This window comes from Manis javanica, chromosome 12 (assembly GCF_040802235.1).
Source record: "Manis javanica isolate MJ-LG chromosome 12, MJ_LKY, whole genome shotgun sequence".
Taxonomy (NCBI): domain Eukaryota; kingdom Metazoa; phylum Chordata; class Mammalia; order Pholidota; family Manidae; genus Manis; species Manis javanica.
Genome location: NC_133167.1, coordinates 100,981,604 through 100,997,295, shown reverse-complemented (window position 1 = coordinate 100,997,295; position 15,692 = coordinate 100,981,604). Strand labels below are relative to the sequence as shown.

The window sequence follows — 15,692 nt, the reverse complement described above, 5'->3', positions numbered from 1 at the left end:
GGTGGGTAGGGGTGGCAAGCAGGCACGGGAGAGGGCATTTAAGGAAGAGAATCAACAGTGCTTGGGAAGAAGGGGAAAGGAGGCCCCACAAAGACGCTCTTATCTCCGGGCAGCTTCCTGCAGTGTGGTGACTTGCGGGCAGGTGACACAGAGGGTGGGGATACTGGACAGGCTGCATGCATGTCACAGGAAGTGATGTGTACAGCCCTCAAGTACAGGCTGTGACTCACCTGCCTAAGGGACATTCAGGTGGACGTACATGTCCAGTGTTTGGAAGAAAGGTTCTAGAGAAGGAAACAGAGATTTTTAGCACAATGAGCATGTAGGTAACAGGTGGAAACCTTGCTGTGAATGAAATCATCCAAGCTAAGTAGGAAGTGTGAAAAAAAAGCCTAGATGGTAGGAGACAGAACCCAGGGACATTTATATCTAAAGGACAGGCACAGGTAAAAAAAAGAAAGAAAAATCCACAAGGAGATTGAGAAGAGTCCAGAAATTATAGGAAGACCAGGAAAGTAGTGTCAGGAAACCCAAGTGACTAAGGAACTTCCAGAAGGAGGACGTCACCTGCCCTGAATGCCAAAGAAGCCAAATGCCCACTGGATTAGAGCACAAGGTGCTCAGGCAGTCTTCGAGGGGCGCTGACAATGCTCTGGGTTTCAGTGGGGATCACAAGTGACGGGAGGCATGTGTGCACTTGTGACTCTCGCCACCACTCGGAACCCTGCTTCCAAGGAGGGAAGAGGGACAGCTGAGCTGACTCTATGCTGCTGGTCTGCCAAAGAAAAGGGACAAAGGCAGGTAAGAACTGGTACAAGGAGTTGAAATGCTGTACGGAGGGGTCCGGGCTGGAAAGGAAAGGAGGTGGAGGTAAGAAGGGGCTCGTTACGCCTGGAGAATGTGGAGGAGAAAAGAACCAATGGTCAGGATTGGCGGGGGCCGGGGGTTGCTTTTCTTCCCAGCGTTGGCCTCAGCTTAACATTCGGTGGGTCACCAATCTCTGGCCTGCTGTTGCCGCCGGCTCCGTGTGAGAAAAGACGGCGTGCACTTGGTTCACTGGGGTATCCCAGTCCTGGCACAGCGCCTGGAGCACAGTAGGTGTTAATTAAATCCCCGTGAATGTTGGATGAGAGCTGGGGCTCCAGGAGAGACTATATTGCACACAGAGAGGCACCTGGCCTCTCCCACAGGATAGTGAGCTCCAAGGCAGAGTGGCTGCGACTGGCGGCTCAGGGGAGCGGAGGACCACGGAGGTGAAGAGGGCGGCGTGCAGGGCCCAGGAGGCCCGCGGGTACACTGGCATCGTCAGCTATGTGGTCTGCAAGCGGAACTGCAGAGCTAAGAGACCGCAGTCACCTCATGGCCGCATGGTCTGCAAGTCACAGGACCCAAGAGAAGGGGCAGCTGGACAGCAAGTGGCCTCCTCAACCCAGGGCAAGGTGCGCAGGGTGTCACCTTGGGCAGCATGGGGCAGAAGGGAAGAGCCGATGCAAGTCGGCAGGGCCGTGTGACTTTCGGCTTCCTCAGGGAAGCCCGTGGCAGAGAGGAAGGAAAGCAAAGGCGAGCAGGTAGTTGAAGACGAGGGGCTGAGAGGCCAAAATCACCTGGTCTCACCTTCTGACCTGAACTCAGTCAGAAAGCGTGGGAGGCCCCGGTGTGGAGAGGCACTAACGGCCGCCGGCAGCTGGCACTGGCTGCAGGGAGTGCTCGCTTAGGGACTCCCAGGCCAAAAGAATCATCATGAAGAAAAATATTCTGTCCATGGGTGCGTCTCAGTTTTAGGCATAAATTAACTGAAAATCAGTTGACACAACTGTTTCATTTCAGCTTTTCAAAATTCCTCTGCAAAATCTTTTCTTTCTGCGCGGGTGTTGGGTCAGACCTGCCTTTGCTATCTGCAACAATCACATTCACTCCTGTCACCCCAGGACAGACATGCAGGAAGTACCTTGTGTGTGCCAGGAAGGGTCTCTGTTAGGCATTCCTTCATTTTCTAACCAAAGCGTTTGAGTACCTACTGTGTGCCAGACACCACATTAGTTTCTGGGGAAATAATAATAACCAAGAAAGTGATGGTCTATAGCCCTGAAGGGGACAGATCATTGTTGACATCTCTCTGGTCTATCCCCAACCTAACACCTCCACAGCCACCACTGTCACCCCATTATTTCTTTCACGGCTTTTGGCCACAGCCTTCTAACCCCCTTGCCTGTCACAGTAGCAAGCTCTTCTGATTCATACTACGGTCATATTACAGATTATTTTTCAAATAACCACTCAAGTAAGTGCTAAGTAACCACATGATTGTATGTCTCAACACAGTATACAATGCTGTGGGGCTGTATATTTGGGGTTTTGACCAAATGGAAGGGCCAAAGGGTTCCCCTGAGGACCCAACTACTGCACTGAGCAAGCGGGTGTTAGTCCAAGGGGAGCGTGTGAGAAGAGCTTCCTCGGGCCTTGCACACCACCAGGTCAGCTCTTCCTTGCTGCCGCACCCTCCCTCCGCCTGAAGCGTCACTGGCCAGGGCTGCTCATTATCCAGGGCGCAGCACCAACCCAGGTCCTCCACAGGGGCTGCTGGCCGCACCCTGCTCCCCCAACCACTCCTCCCTGCGTGTGCCCCTTCTGCCAGCCAGTGGTCTGCCATGGAACCTCTAACCCCTTCTGCAGGGGACACAGGTGGTCAAGTCCCTCATGTCTGCTTACCACTCTATCCAGCAGCTAATACAACACCAGGTGTGCTTGCAGAGAAACAGAACCATTAGTGTGTGTGTGTGTGTGTGTGTGTGTGTGTGTGTGTGTGTGTGTCTGTGTGTGTGTCTGTGTGTGTGTGTGTGTGTGTCTGTGTGTGTGTGTCTGAGACAGAGAGAGATTTTTTTAAGGAACTGACCATGCAGTTGTGAGGGCTGGCAAGTTCAAACTCTCCAGAGGAAAGGATAGTCAGAACTGGTCCCCAGGTCACCGGCACCCAGAGCTCTTCCCACTAGCTGTGGCCAAACACTCAGGTGGGGACTGCTGAGAAGTCATAAAGGCTCTTGAGGAGAACATACCTCCCTACCTCCCTACCATCTGCCCTTCAGAGGAAACCATGCCCCACTCATGCCCGCCTGACTCCAGTGGGTGGAAGGAGGCCTGCAAGTGCTGGAAGTCAAAGAACTCAGGAGGGTTCCAGCTGGCACCAGAATCCAGGGATTCACTCACCCTCAAGGGCACCGTGAGACCTGCGGCAGCTGCACTATCACCTCTCCAGCCTCTGGCATGAAGGACTGCAGAGCCAAGCTCCGCTGCACAAGCCTTAACCTTGACCTGCCTCCTCACGGGAAAACATAAGTGAGCCCACCCACCTACCTGCCTTTTGTCCTGCCTCCTTTTACCAAATATGTATTAAATATTTTCTCCATGCAAAGCCTGGTGCCAGAGGTTAGGGACACAAAGATGATTAAACCAAGCTCGCAATCTTGTAGAGCTCATACGTGTGGCATGGCTGGGCTGTGACAGGACTCTGCATGGCACACCTGCACCCATGCCTGGACTCCACATATGATTGGTCTCTTGGGCAGCCCTTTGGAAATGTTGATTCCCTGTCATCCAACCCTTCCAACTTATACATGAAATTGTTGCAGCTAGGAGGTGAGGTGCCCTGCTGAGACCCAGTGGGTCTCCCCAACAGCAAGTCCAAGGCTTAACTCCTGTTTTTTTCTAGGCCAGAGGTTCCCCAGGGGGTCAGTCCTTGTTGGGGTTGCTGAATAGTTCCGACCACTAGAGGGCACCGATCAACACTCAGTCGGGCCAACGCTGCCCACATCCTGGAGAGCCACAGCTCCAGGTCACTCCGCTCCCACATTGGCAATCCTAATACCCTTTATCTTTTCCCAAAATGAGCTTTGCAAATCAGGCAAGCTTAAACGAGCTGCACAGACTTTACTCTTGCTGCAACAAGAGAGTAAAGGGTGAGGGAGTTACTGTCCTAATACAAAGAAAAGAGTCCATATATTGCCTTAATAAATCTCAGAACCAATGGCGTAAAGGATTTTTAAAAATCCTGCCCATTAAGGTGTCAACAGATAACCACAACATAATCTCACTGTTGACAAGCTATTGTACAGCAGTGGTAGGTATCAAATGACTGCCAGATCGGGAGCACACCAGAATCCCCTAAGAAGTTGTTTTTCTTTTTTTTCCCAAGATACAGATTGGAGGACCACACCTACAGAGATTTTTTTTAAATAAGTCTGGAAGGGCCCCCAGAAGGTGTGTTGTCAAATAGCTTCTGATATGTACAAGAATTTAGAAGCCATTGCTACATAACTGGAGTCTTCGAAATGTGGAGAGCACAAAGGGAAAGAGCTGAATTTAACTATGTGAAGACAGGGGTAACTTGCACCTTTGGGGGCTATAAGCGGGAGAACAAATCTCCAAGGTCACTGGGTACATTGAGAATTGCCTCTGTTTATGAAGCAGCAACTGCATTTGGTCACTGGAAGGTGGGGGTGGGTTTCCTAGCTGAGAAATCTCTTCCAGGACCTCTGATGTCAGTGGAATCAAACCTGTGCGAGAGCTGGCATCCTGCTGGGAAGGGCCCTGGTTGGGGAGTTACGACAGCCTCAGTTTGTATCCAGCTCCACCACCTAATGGTTATGTGCCCTGGAGTCAAGGGTCCTTGAATTCTTCAAGCCCGGGTTCTTTTCTGTATAATAAGCATAATACTCACCTCACTGTTGTAGGGGTTAAATGACCAAGCAAAACACTCACGCCTAGCGGAGTACAGTGCCTGGGAAGTGAGGGCAGCTGCCTAGGGCACCCACAGCCCCCTCCACCCCCGGGCACTCTGTGACATGTGTTATGGAGCACACCTCAGCAACTCCAGCTGGTGGTTTACCAGGAAGACTATCTTTTCTAGTAAGCTCCTGACCTGTCACCTGAGAAGCATTCATTCTTCACAGTCCACTTCAGAGGAAGAGTCTGTGCCTCCCTTTCTCCTTCTACCACACTTCAGGAACTTGCAGAGTTTGCTGATGACTTCTAGGGATATCAGCTATGAATTTTCTGGCTCTCTCCTACGTCAGGTCCTGTGAACATTTCCTCCCTCTTGAACCATCAACACTTTGCTCCCAGGAATCCTAGGAGCTTTTTGAGCTCTTCTCCTTCCCTACAGGTGGCCCCTTCCTGGTTAGTGGCCTTCACCACTCCATGCCCATCAGCACCACCCAGAACTCTGTCCTTAGCCCCCTGTCCCCCTTTGAGCTCTTCTAAAGTTATTTCATCCCATCATGGTCTGTGACCCCTGCAGGCTGATGCAGCCCTCTTCATATTAACTAGCCTTCAGCTTCATATCTCAACTGTCTCCTGGGCATCCACTCTGGGCATCTGTAAAACCTATATGTCCAAAGTTACATAAATCATCTCCTGTACCTCCTGCCCCGTAATACATACCCCCACAATGACCTTATCTTCCTCCTTATTGCTAACCTCTATTAATTGGGTCCCCACATAGTCAACTGCCAAACCAGAAATCCAGCCATCATCTTCCCTCTTCTCCCACCATCTTTACTCCTTCCCTAAGCCCTGCTAATCAGGGCTCTCTCTCAAATGCGTTCAGCCTGTCTCTAATCCTCGTACACGACCTCAGCATCTTTACCTGAACCACTGTGACATAGTGATTAAACTACCTGGTGTCCAGTCTGCCCCTCACCATGACTACCTTTCACCTCCTTCACGTTCATGACCTAGGAGGACTACATTGTGGTCTCCCTAAACCAGAAGCCATCCTATGCCTGGTGTCCTCCCCCATGCCATTCCCCTTCCAGAGAGCACCCCTCCCTGCTGTCTTCACTTGGTGTTTCTTATTCACTGTAGGGGATTGAAAGGTGGTCCCCCAAAAGATAGGTCTGTCCAGAACTTGTAACTGTTACTTATTCAGCTAAAGGGTTTTTGCACGTGTAATTAAGTTAGGTATCCTGAGATCATCCTGGATTATCCAGGTGGACCCTAAAGTGTTCTTATAAGAAGAGGAGAGACATGGACCCATGTGAAGACAGGCAGAGGCTGGAGTGACGCTGCCACAACCAAGGGATGCCTGGGACTACCAGGAACTGGAAGAGACAAGGAACTGCATCTCCTCCAGGGCCTTCAGAGAACACATGGCCCGGCTAACATCGTGATTTTGAACCTCTAGCTTCCAAAACTGAGGAAATAAACTTCCATTGTTTTAAGCTCCCAAGTTTGTGGTAATTTGCTATGGCAGGCCCAGGAAACTAATGCACTCACCCTTCAGAAATCAGTTCACACCTCATCTCCTCCAGGAAGTCCTCCCTGAGTTCCTCATGCCATCACCCCCTCCTGCTAGCTTATTTTAGGTTCCCTTCCTGTGTCTGCCTCAGTCAGTAACTTCTGAAAGGCAGCTACTGGGTTCTGCTCCCCACAGTAATATGAGGGTCCAACACCATTCCAGGAATATGGCAGGTGCTCAACCAGATCAACACATGAGAATCTCAGCCCCTGAACACCTCCTGTGTTGCAGTCATTCTGCCAGGAACTTCACCTGCGGCACCTCACTGTCATGTCAATAAGCCTAGGAAGTAGGTACTATCATCCCTGCTTCACAGATGCAGAAACCAAGGCACAGCGACTTGCCCAGGACCACTGCATAGGCAAAGTTAGGATTTATATCCGGGTCTCTGAATCACAGGCTCTGGTGAGCGTGAGCATGGCGTGTTCCTTAGACCAGTTCCTTAGACCAGCTAGAAGCACAAGGATGTTGAAGAGTGGGGAAAAGATGGGGTCTTAATTAGCTAGTTTTGAGACACAGCCAGTGTATGTGTAAATGGTAACAAGGGTTGTAGGTTAGTAACCTAAAGATGAACTAACTCCTAATGCACCATAATATACTCCAGCAGCTTTAACTCTGAGGCCTAGGAGCAAGGGGTCCTGAGATGCACAAGGGGATGAGAAAGGACGAAGGGAGAAGAGGAAGGGAAGGAAGCAGTGGAGAAGGAGAGGCCAGCCCTGCTGAGTCCGGAGACAGGACGCATTCCCTTCCTCTTCCCCCCCCCCCTTGTCCATGCCTCGGCCCTTGCGCTGGCCTTGCTCGCAGGGCTCAGGGCACAGATGCTGCCCTGGTTCCACTGTGGCATTTCAGCAATGCAGGAGGCTAAATATGGCCCCGCAGAGACATCTACATCCTCATTCCTGGAACCTATAAATGTTACTTCATGTGGCAAAAAAGGACTTTGCAGACTTGACCAAATTAAGCATTCTGAGACAGGGAGATTATACAGGTGTACCCTAAATATGACTATAATTATCATAAAAAAGAAGCAGAGGGATGAGAGAGAAGGCAGTGGGACCTCAGGGGCAGAGACTGAAGTGATGCACCCACAAGCCAAGGAATGGGGGCAGCCGTGCAACTGGAAAGGCAGGAAACCGACTGCGCTCCAGCCCCTGCAGAAGGAGTGGGGCCCTGCTGGCACCTCAGTGCTACCGACTGCAGGCTTCCGGCCTCCGGACTGTGAAAGAAGAATAAGTTTGTGCTGCTTTACGCCACCAAGTTTATGGTGATCTGTTACAGCAACAACGGAAAATTAATATACCAGGTCTTTCAAAATTACTCTATCTCAATCCAAAGCTGTTTTCTTGACAGTATCCTTCATTTTGGTGTTAGGATCAAAATCTGATTATCTCAATACACCCTAACAAGAGGCCCCACTGCTCTGCAAGGCAAGGAAGTTTTTAAAGGAAGGAATTTAGAAGTCCTCGAATTCGTGACTAAGTGGCAAGATTAATGTAAAGTAATGGAATGGACAGAAACTACAAGCAGTGGGGTAAAAACTGAGGGGCTGGACTACTAACCAGGCAAATTAGGGATAGTGCCTGACCTCAAGGCCTCCCCCCTCAGGTTCTTCTTCCCATGTGTGGGAATTCACAGATTCTCCAGAGTACACGTTTGTTCTCAGTGGCTCCCATGCAGTCCTGTCCCACCTGGCACAGTAAATGCCGAATGTGGTGGTGAGTGAACAGAGACGGCAGACGGGGGCGGGGGGAGCCTGGTCACCTGCGGTCACAGACTGCGCATCTGTCAGACCTCTGCTACTTGATCACTGCCCATACGATGGCACCTGTTATTAACATCTCTGTAACTGGCATTTCTTCTCAACCTGAATCTTTTCCCCAAGTTGTGATTTATGGGAATTTACAATAATTTCTTATTTTCAATAACATACACTTTCAGATTTCTGTGCAAATTCATCCTATAAAGCAGATGAAATCTTTATGCTGTGTTAAGAACTCCCTTCAACACTCTAAGCCAAAGCTTAGAGTGATGACTTCCTGGTGGTTGCTCAAGTTAATACAGTACAAAAAGCTGTAATTATCAGGCCCAAAAGAAAGGCAGTTGCTGAGAACAATCAAAGCCTGTAATGGACACCATTTGCAGCATCCACGATATACTTTCTAAGTAACATTAACACCAAAATATGGAAAGCACCACTTTCATGTACCCTGCCAGCTCCCTAAAAGTATTCTCAATAGCTGTATTTACGCATGTCCTAGTTCTCTTAAAAGTCCAAAAATAAATGGTGAAATATAACCATAAGGGCCCTGAGAGAGACCCAGTTACCTCCAGCCCTGACTCCAAAATAACTCTCTAAGCCCCTCTCCCAGTTTTATCCCATTCGACAAAACTACACAGAGCATCAACTACTTTCAAACTGTGGAGAGACAACCAGGAAACAAATCAGTGCATCTAGGAAGAGACAGTACTTATGGGAAGTACTGCAAATACCGTACGGAATACTGGAACAAGCATTGCTACAACGGCCCCCTTGTTCATGGGAAGCCTTTCAGTCTATGCGGTCAATTAGCTCCAGTAAGGACAGCCTCACCTTTACTCTCCCGCTGCTGAGCGGGGTGGCCATTCCCACCTGGAATTTGCACATAAGGTAACCACAGCCGTTAAATACCAAACGGTGGCCTCCAACCACAGTCAGAGCAGTGCTCCTCCGCCTCTGACGTGCATAGCAACCACCTGGGGATCCTGTGAGCAGTAGGAGCCTGGGAAGGAGGCCAGAGCATACAGCTGATGCCTCCGGGCACAGTGGCACCAGCCACAGGCAGCAGGGCAGCCTGCAGAGTGTTTCCCCTCCTAAATCACAGTGCCCCAGACTGGACGCCCCTTCACAGAGGCAGAGGAGGAATCAGAGGCTGTCAGCACAGGAGGTCACAGCAAATAGTGAGTTGCGCTGTGCCAGCAGCTTGCTGGGCGCCGCTGGGCATTCCCAGCTCTCGTTGCTCCTCAGATTCTCCAGGGGTAAAAGGGCACGTGTGATTTGACACTCTCTGAGGCTCCTTTCAGAGGAAATAGCCCAACACCCCACACTGCGACCCTGCTCTCTCCAGAAAGAGCACCAGGAGCTCCGTTCCCTGTGTGCCTTGCCTCCTGGGTGCCTCACAAGTACAGTAGCGTCAACCACAGTTGAGTTTTCTCCATGTTCAGAGAAGACTCCTCAAGTTTCCTCACTGGCTAACTCCCCAGGCCCATTACTGAAACTAGAAAAATCTGCTCTGTGTATTGAGGTGGAAGGTGGAGGAAGAAAACCGAAATCACCCAGAACAATGTCCTTTGGCAATTTGACTGAAATCACTGAATAGCCATGATATTTTTCTTTCCATTCATCTTCCTTCCTCTTCCCAAGTCTAAAAATCCTGTTTGTTTTTTTTTTGAATTGGGAGAGACATGGTGAGGGAAGGGGGAGAACACACAAAAGAATCCGTCTTTCATTGTTTGGAAGCCAAACGTCAAATCTATGGAGCTAAAAAAGTTATAGTAAAAATAGCACTATGAACAGCAATAACCAAATTCTGCCTATGAATGCTGTATTCCCCAACAAGGGTCTTTAGAAGCCAGGAGTCTAAGTGCAGATGAACATTTAAGCAGCATTGTCTAATTTCTAAGTGGTCATACTTCCCAGCTTTGCTTTGCTTTTGATACTAATGTCTTGCAACACTCGCAGTGACTTCTGCAGTTAGAATCTTTTTCAGCCTCACATTCACAAGGAGAATGCAGCTGGTCAACAAGCACTAGATGATGTCACCTGAATTTTGGTCAGCCTAACCAACCTCAAGAGAAATTGGCTTTTCAGGAAGAGTGACGCTTTCTTAGGGATGAGAAAAAAATATGAAACGAATGGAAAATATCGTGCAACAATGCCAACCCCACAAAACACCATCTGTGAGAGCCACTGCCCAAGAAAGGCAAACTAAAACTATTCAGAGTAGTTAAGCCTTCCTTTAGGTGCCTAGTAGATATGGTAATTATCTCCATTTTACAGAAGAGGAAACAGGTACAGTGAGATTTTGTGGCCAGACCTACGTCTTTCCTAGCTGGTAGGTGGTGGGAGCTGCAATTTCAAGGGAAGTTTGGCTCCAGAACCACCACTCTTCATTATTCTGCTCTCATTTTGGGTGAAAATTGGATCAAGATCCGGGAAACCCGATCACATCCCTAGTATGGTGAGGAGGATTAAAGGGAAAATGACTATGAGGGTCCTGGTTGCCCCACTTTCTGTCAGTGTGATGCAAGCCTTCCAGCTGGGAAGGGAGAAATGAAACACATCTTTTCCCCCACCTGAACTAGAGGAGGCATTTCCAGACTCCCAGGAAAGGCTGCATCCACTTTCTGGCTAATGGCAAGGGTGCATGGGCCCTCCACCCCATCTCCGCCCACCTACCACCTTCACTCTGTCTCTCCAAACCAGAGGCGGGTACTTACAGCCCTGGGCAAGCCCTGAAACCCAGCTCAGAGACCAAACATGGGAAATTAAACAGTTTGCAAAGAATGAAATTTGGCCCATGGAAGGTGCCTGCAGCTGGCGGTTAACACCAGCAGTAAGAGGATCAACTTCTAGTCTGCTGGCTTAAAAGCGGGGGTGGGGGGTGAAAAGTGTGTGTGCTCCCTTTTACCCATTCACATTAGTTAATTTGGATGATAAGGGTTTGTGTTTAATCCCCTTGTGTGCGGGTGAATATACTGAAATCGACAACCCCTGAGAGGGCACCCGGCTGGCAGAGCAACCTTCAGGAGGGTGCGGGTGGTGTCCAATCTGGCATGAAGTAGAAAAGAAGTGAGATGAGGAGACTGAAAGCAAGATGGAGGGGACACCTTAGGGGTGTGTGGTGCCCACTGAGCCCCACTTCCCAGGAGGAAGCAGGTGGGCCGCTCCCTATCTCCCAAGGCCTGGCACCCCGGGCCAGCCTCTGCGCCCTAGAGGCTCCTGAAGTCCCACCAGCGAGCAGGGCGCCTCTTCAGCCACCTCTGCCAAGGACTGGCAACCCCCAAAGGGAGAGCAGGGGCCCCACAGTCCAGCAAAGGTAGAGAGAATTTAGGCGAGGTGGGGAGCAGAAAAGGACAGAAATATATCCAAGGAGAGGTCTCTGTCGTTCTCAGATGGACCAGACCGGAAAAAGGTTGAGAGATGGGTGGCTCTAGAGCAGGTCTTAAAACAAAAACCATTTTTATACTTTCCATCTACATGAGGGCTCAGCCCCCACCCACGCCAGCACGCCTGGAGCCCCCCCAGTGAGGGCTCCCAGGCGGCAAATGTGAGGGAGCCCTGTCAGTGGGGGAGGAGGCCCCCGGCCGCGGAGTCGGGCTGCCCGCGGAGGCGCAGACGCCCGGGGAGTTCCCCGCCGCCGTCGCCCCCCTCCTTCCCCTTGGGCCCGTCCAGCGAGTTTCCTCCTTCGTTTCTGTTCGTGGTTTCCCTCCCTCCTCCTCCCCCGATATATTCGCTCTCTAAAACCATAAAAAAGAGATCAACTTCCCTAACTTCACGGAGCCCTTTTCAGTGACAAATATTGATGCCCAAAGTGTCTGCGCTCTCCCGCCCCCAAACGTTAAGAAAAGGCGCCCGCGAAAGGGGGACATAAAAAGTTAACAATGCTGTGAAAATATGTTTGCAGAAAATAGACAATCGTTGGATTAAACGTATTCAAGTATGAAATAATGCCTTTTTGTGTCAAAACTTGGGCGATGGGCGGGTACAAAAGTTCCCTGTGGCAGCTACTTGCTCCCTTTGTGAGCCGTGCGCTTTGGCGTCTCCACTTGGGCGCATTACTCAGAGCCCTCTAAGCGCGATTGTTTCTCCCTTTCTAATGACATTTACCGGATCAAAACATGCTGTTAATTCGATCAGAAGGCTTCACCCTCCCTGACAAAGCCACAATAATTTCTCCTGAAGTTTGTTAAATTGACCAAAATTAGGCAAATGAATAGGGGTCTGTAGGCGCCCCCTCTCGCAGGTGACGTTGCATAATGCTCGCCTGGGCCAGCTGCATTCCCCCTTTTCTTTTTGCCCACTCTTCTCCGTATTGCCCCCCAATCCTCCCACCCCTCCCTCGCTCACACACACACACACGCCTGCTGTCTCTCCGCCCCACCCTCTGCCATTATTAAAATTTGGTCCAATGAAACTATTCATACTTTTCAATGGACATTTTCGTATAGGATAATAGGCTACAAATTGAGCCTCTTCCCCCCGCAAAAAGAGAGCCCGTGGGGGGAGAAAAGAAAGCAAGGGACGTGGTCAGGGGCTAAGAGGGAAGCGTCGCGTGCCAAAGACTGGCGGGAGGGGCGAGGCGAGGAGGGAGCCTCGTGTGCCAGCCGCAGCCCCACACCTGCCGGGATGTCCGGACAAATAAAGCGGTGTAAACAAAAAGGGGGGAGATGGACGTGTCACCAAGTCGTGTGAGAAAAGCCTGGGAACAAACGGGGCGCCTCTGTCTCCAAGAGCTCTCCCTTGAACCCGGCGGAACAGCCTATTAAAGGCTTACTTAATTACTTTAATGACTCTGGACAGGCTTTAAAACTCACTGGCGCTGGGACTGAGGGCTTGCTGGGATTTGTAAACAGGCAATCGTGTGAGACTCAGCGGTGGGACTAAAGGAGGCGACACTGTTTTGTGAGGGTCCTCGCCCCCCGGTGCCTGCGGCCGCTGCGCCCCTGCGCTCCGCGCGTATGGCTGCTGCAGGCGCTCACTCGCCTGCAGGCCCGTTTACCACCTCCTTTTCCCTCCCAGGCGGTTGCCAGGCAAATATTAGTCCCCCGCCGATCACGTGTCCTTTGAAGGGCCACGTGGATTAACAAAGCTTATCTGCCCCCAGTTCACCCCCCCTCGGCTGCTAAATTTTTTTTCTTAACTTCTTTAAAACCGATCTTGAATGCATGGATCCCCCAAACGCAGCTCCCCTAATCCTATGGAATAATTCAGCTCGTGAATGCACTTGGAGCACTAGATGACCGCTTTATAAGGCAGCCCCTCGGAGTTGGAAAGCTGCAGTGTACCTGAGACACTCGAGGCGGCACAGGAGGCCGAAGGTGGACGGGTGCCTTGCGGGGCGCGTGCTGACCAAGATGTCAGACAAGTTCAAGGAACGCAAAGTGAGTTGGCTGAACCCAGACCGCTCTTGCCCTCTGACAGTGGGGGCGTCTGACACCCTGAGCTGCCACCTGGCTGAACCAACGGCAGGGACTTCTCGTGTGCAGGAACCCTGAGTGGTTTGGAAAAGGAATGAAGATATGGAAAGTAAAGTCCTCATCCGGGCAGGGCACCACCCCCCGGGGATTGGTGGCCACCTCCCCAATGCCTTGGCGCTCCGTTTGGCAGTGTGGCCCGAGTGGGTAGGGAGGCTGGCAAGGAAGCGCGCCAGCGCAGGCGTGAGACGGCAGAGCTCTCTTGACCCTAGTGTGGAGGGTCATGGACCCCTTACCGGGAGCGGGTCCCTGGGCAGCGCTGGGGGCTGGGAAGACGGTTGGCACACAGCTACAGCCGCGCCTTGGACGACATCCCGGGCAAACCTAAACATACAAATCTGTTCGCAGAGAACCCCCGTTTCCCACAAAGTGATAGAAAAGCGGAGGAGGGACCGGATTAATCGCTGTTTGAACGAGCTGGGCAAGACAGTGCCCATGGCCTTGGCGAAGCAGGTAACATGGGGGCGGCCAAGATACGGTGCTTGCCCGGGGAATCCTCCGGTCACTTTCAGCCGGGATGCCTGGACTCTGGAGAAGGAAAGGGCCTTTCATGTGGGCTTCCCTCCCCGGTGGCCTGAGCGCGGAGTGAGCCCTACGTGGCCCTCGTGCAGACCCACAGCAGCGCCCTGCTCGCTGGTGCTCCCCTGATAAAACCGGGCACCCAGCCTGCTGAAGTGGGCCTGAGCCCGCTGGGTGGCTACGAGGAGCCCTTCCTCCCTTTGCAGAGTTCCGGGAAACTGGAGAAGGCGGAGATCCTCGAGATGACCGTTCAGTACCTGAGGGCCCTGCACTCCGCTGATTTTCCTCGGGGAAGGGAAAAAGGTGGGCGCGAGCTGGACACAGGGCACTCTGGGCAGCAAGCGTGCGCCACGGATTCCTGGGGGTGAGAGTGCGAGCGGAGCGGCGCTAGCCAGACTTCCTCCCTGGGTTCCGCCAGAGCAGGGGTGGGCCGGGGTCCTGCGAAACCCAAGAGGGGCTGGAGAACCAGTTTCTGGGGATACTGGTCCCATCGCCTCCCTCTCAGGGGGGGCCAGGTTCTTAAGGAAAAGGAGGTCGTTGCATGCGCTTTTCCCGTCTCCAGACTGGGAGAGGGGAGGGTGGACCTCAGATGGTAACTCGGGCTAGAAAACTTGCCTAGAGGTGCCTGGCACACGCCTCGGGCTCCCGGGTAGGGAGGAGGCCGCTCACTTTTTTTTCTTTCTTCGTATTTTCTTGCCCCACCAGCAGAACTGCTTGCGGAGTTTGCCAACTACTTCCACTACGGCTACCACGAGTGCATGAAGAACCTAGTGCATTATCTCACCACCGTGGAGCGCATGGAGACCAAGGACACCAAGTATGCGCGCATCCTCGCCTTCCTGCAGTCCAAGGCCCGCCTGGGCGCCGAGCCCGCCTTCCAGCCGCTGGGCTCGCTCCCGGAGCCGGATTTCTCCTATCAGCTGCACCCAGCGGCGCCCGAGTTCGCGGGCCACGGCCCGGGTGAGGCGTCTATGTTCCCGCAGGGCGCAGCCGCGGGGCCCTTCCCCTGGCCACACGGCGCGGCCCGCAGCCCGGCGCTGCCCTACCTGCCCAGCGCGCCCGTGCAGCTCCCGAGCCCCGCGCAGCAGCACAGCCCCTTCCTGGCGCCGGTGCAGGGCTTGGACCGCCATTACCTCAACCTCATCGGCCACGCCCACCCCAACGCCCTCAACCTGCACCCGCCCCAGCACCCGCCGGTGCTCTGACGCCAGTCGCCGCCTGAGTTCTCCGCGCTTCGGCGCTGCTTGGGAGAAACACTGTATATTGTACAGGTGTAAATATTGAGCCAACAAAAAAGCTGGGTGGGGGGAAGGCCAAGAGCGAAGTTAAGTCTTCTAAAGAATCTCCCCCTGGCAATAAACGTTTCTGATAAAGACCCCAAGGGATGGGCTTCTTTGTTTCCTCCTACTCCCCCACAAACCCACCCGCTCCGAGGTGCCGAGGGCACAAGGCAGAGGGAGGCGACGGCGACGGCCCTCGGTACCTGGGCGGGGGGAGGGCGGCGTGCCGAGTTGCGGTGAGGAGCTAAGGAGGGGCGGGTTCGCCGCTTTCCTGCGGGCTCCAGCCCCGCACCCGCCTCGCGCTCAAAAGGGCATCTTCCTCGAAGAAGGGAGGACGCATAGACCAGAGTCCTTGGCTCTCGGAGAAC

At 52.4% G+C, this 15,692-nt stretch overlaps 1 protein-coding gene across 3 annotated transcripts; it reads left to right on the top strand.

The window, feature by feature from the left end:
* The first annotated feature begins 244 nt into the window (after positions 1–244).
* Positions 245–15,425, top strand: HELT (helt bHLH transcription factor). 3 transcript variants are annotated; one of them, XM_036996602.2, is made up of 4 exons: positions 245–801; positions 13,874–13,978; positions 14,251–14,347; positions 14,753–15,425. In XM_036996602.2, the coding sequence occupies exons 1-4, from the start codon at positions 688–690 to the stop codon at positions 15,247–15,249; spliced, it is 813 nt and encodes a 270-aa protein (XP_036852497.2). In that variant the 5' UTR covers positions 245–687; the 3' UTR covers positions 15,250–15,425. The 3 variants fall into 3 exon arrangements, 2 of the variants coding, with proteins under 2 accessions (XP_036852497.2, XP_073075259.1); XM_073219158.1 differs by having other exon boundaries at positions 14,750–15,425; XR_012124028.1 differs by lacking the exons at positions 13,874–13,978; positions 14,251–14,347; positions 14,753–15,425 and adding an exon at positions 3,084–4,175.
* Positions 15,426–15,692: the final 267 nt, after the last annotated feature.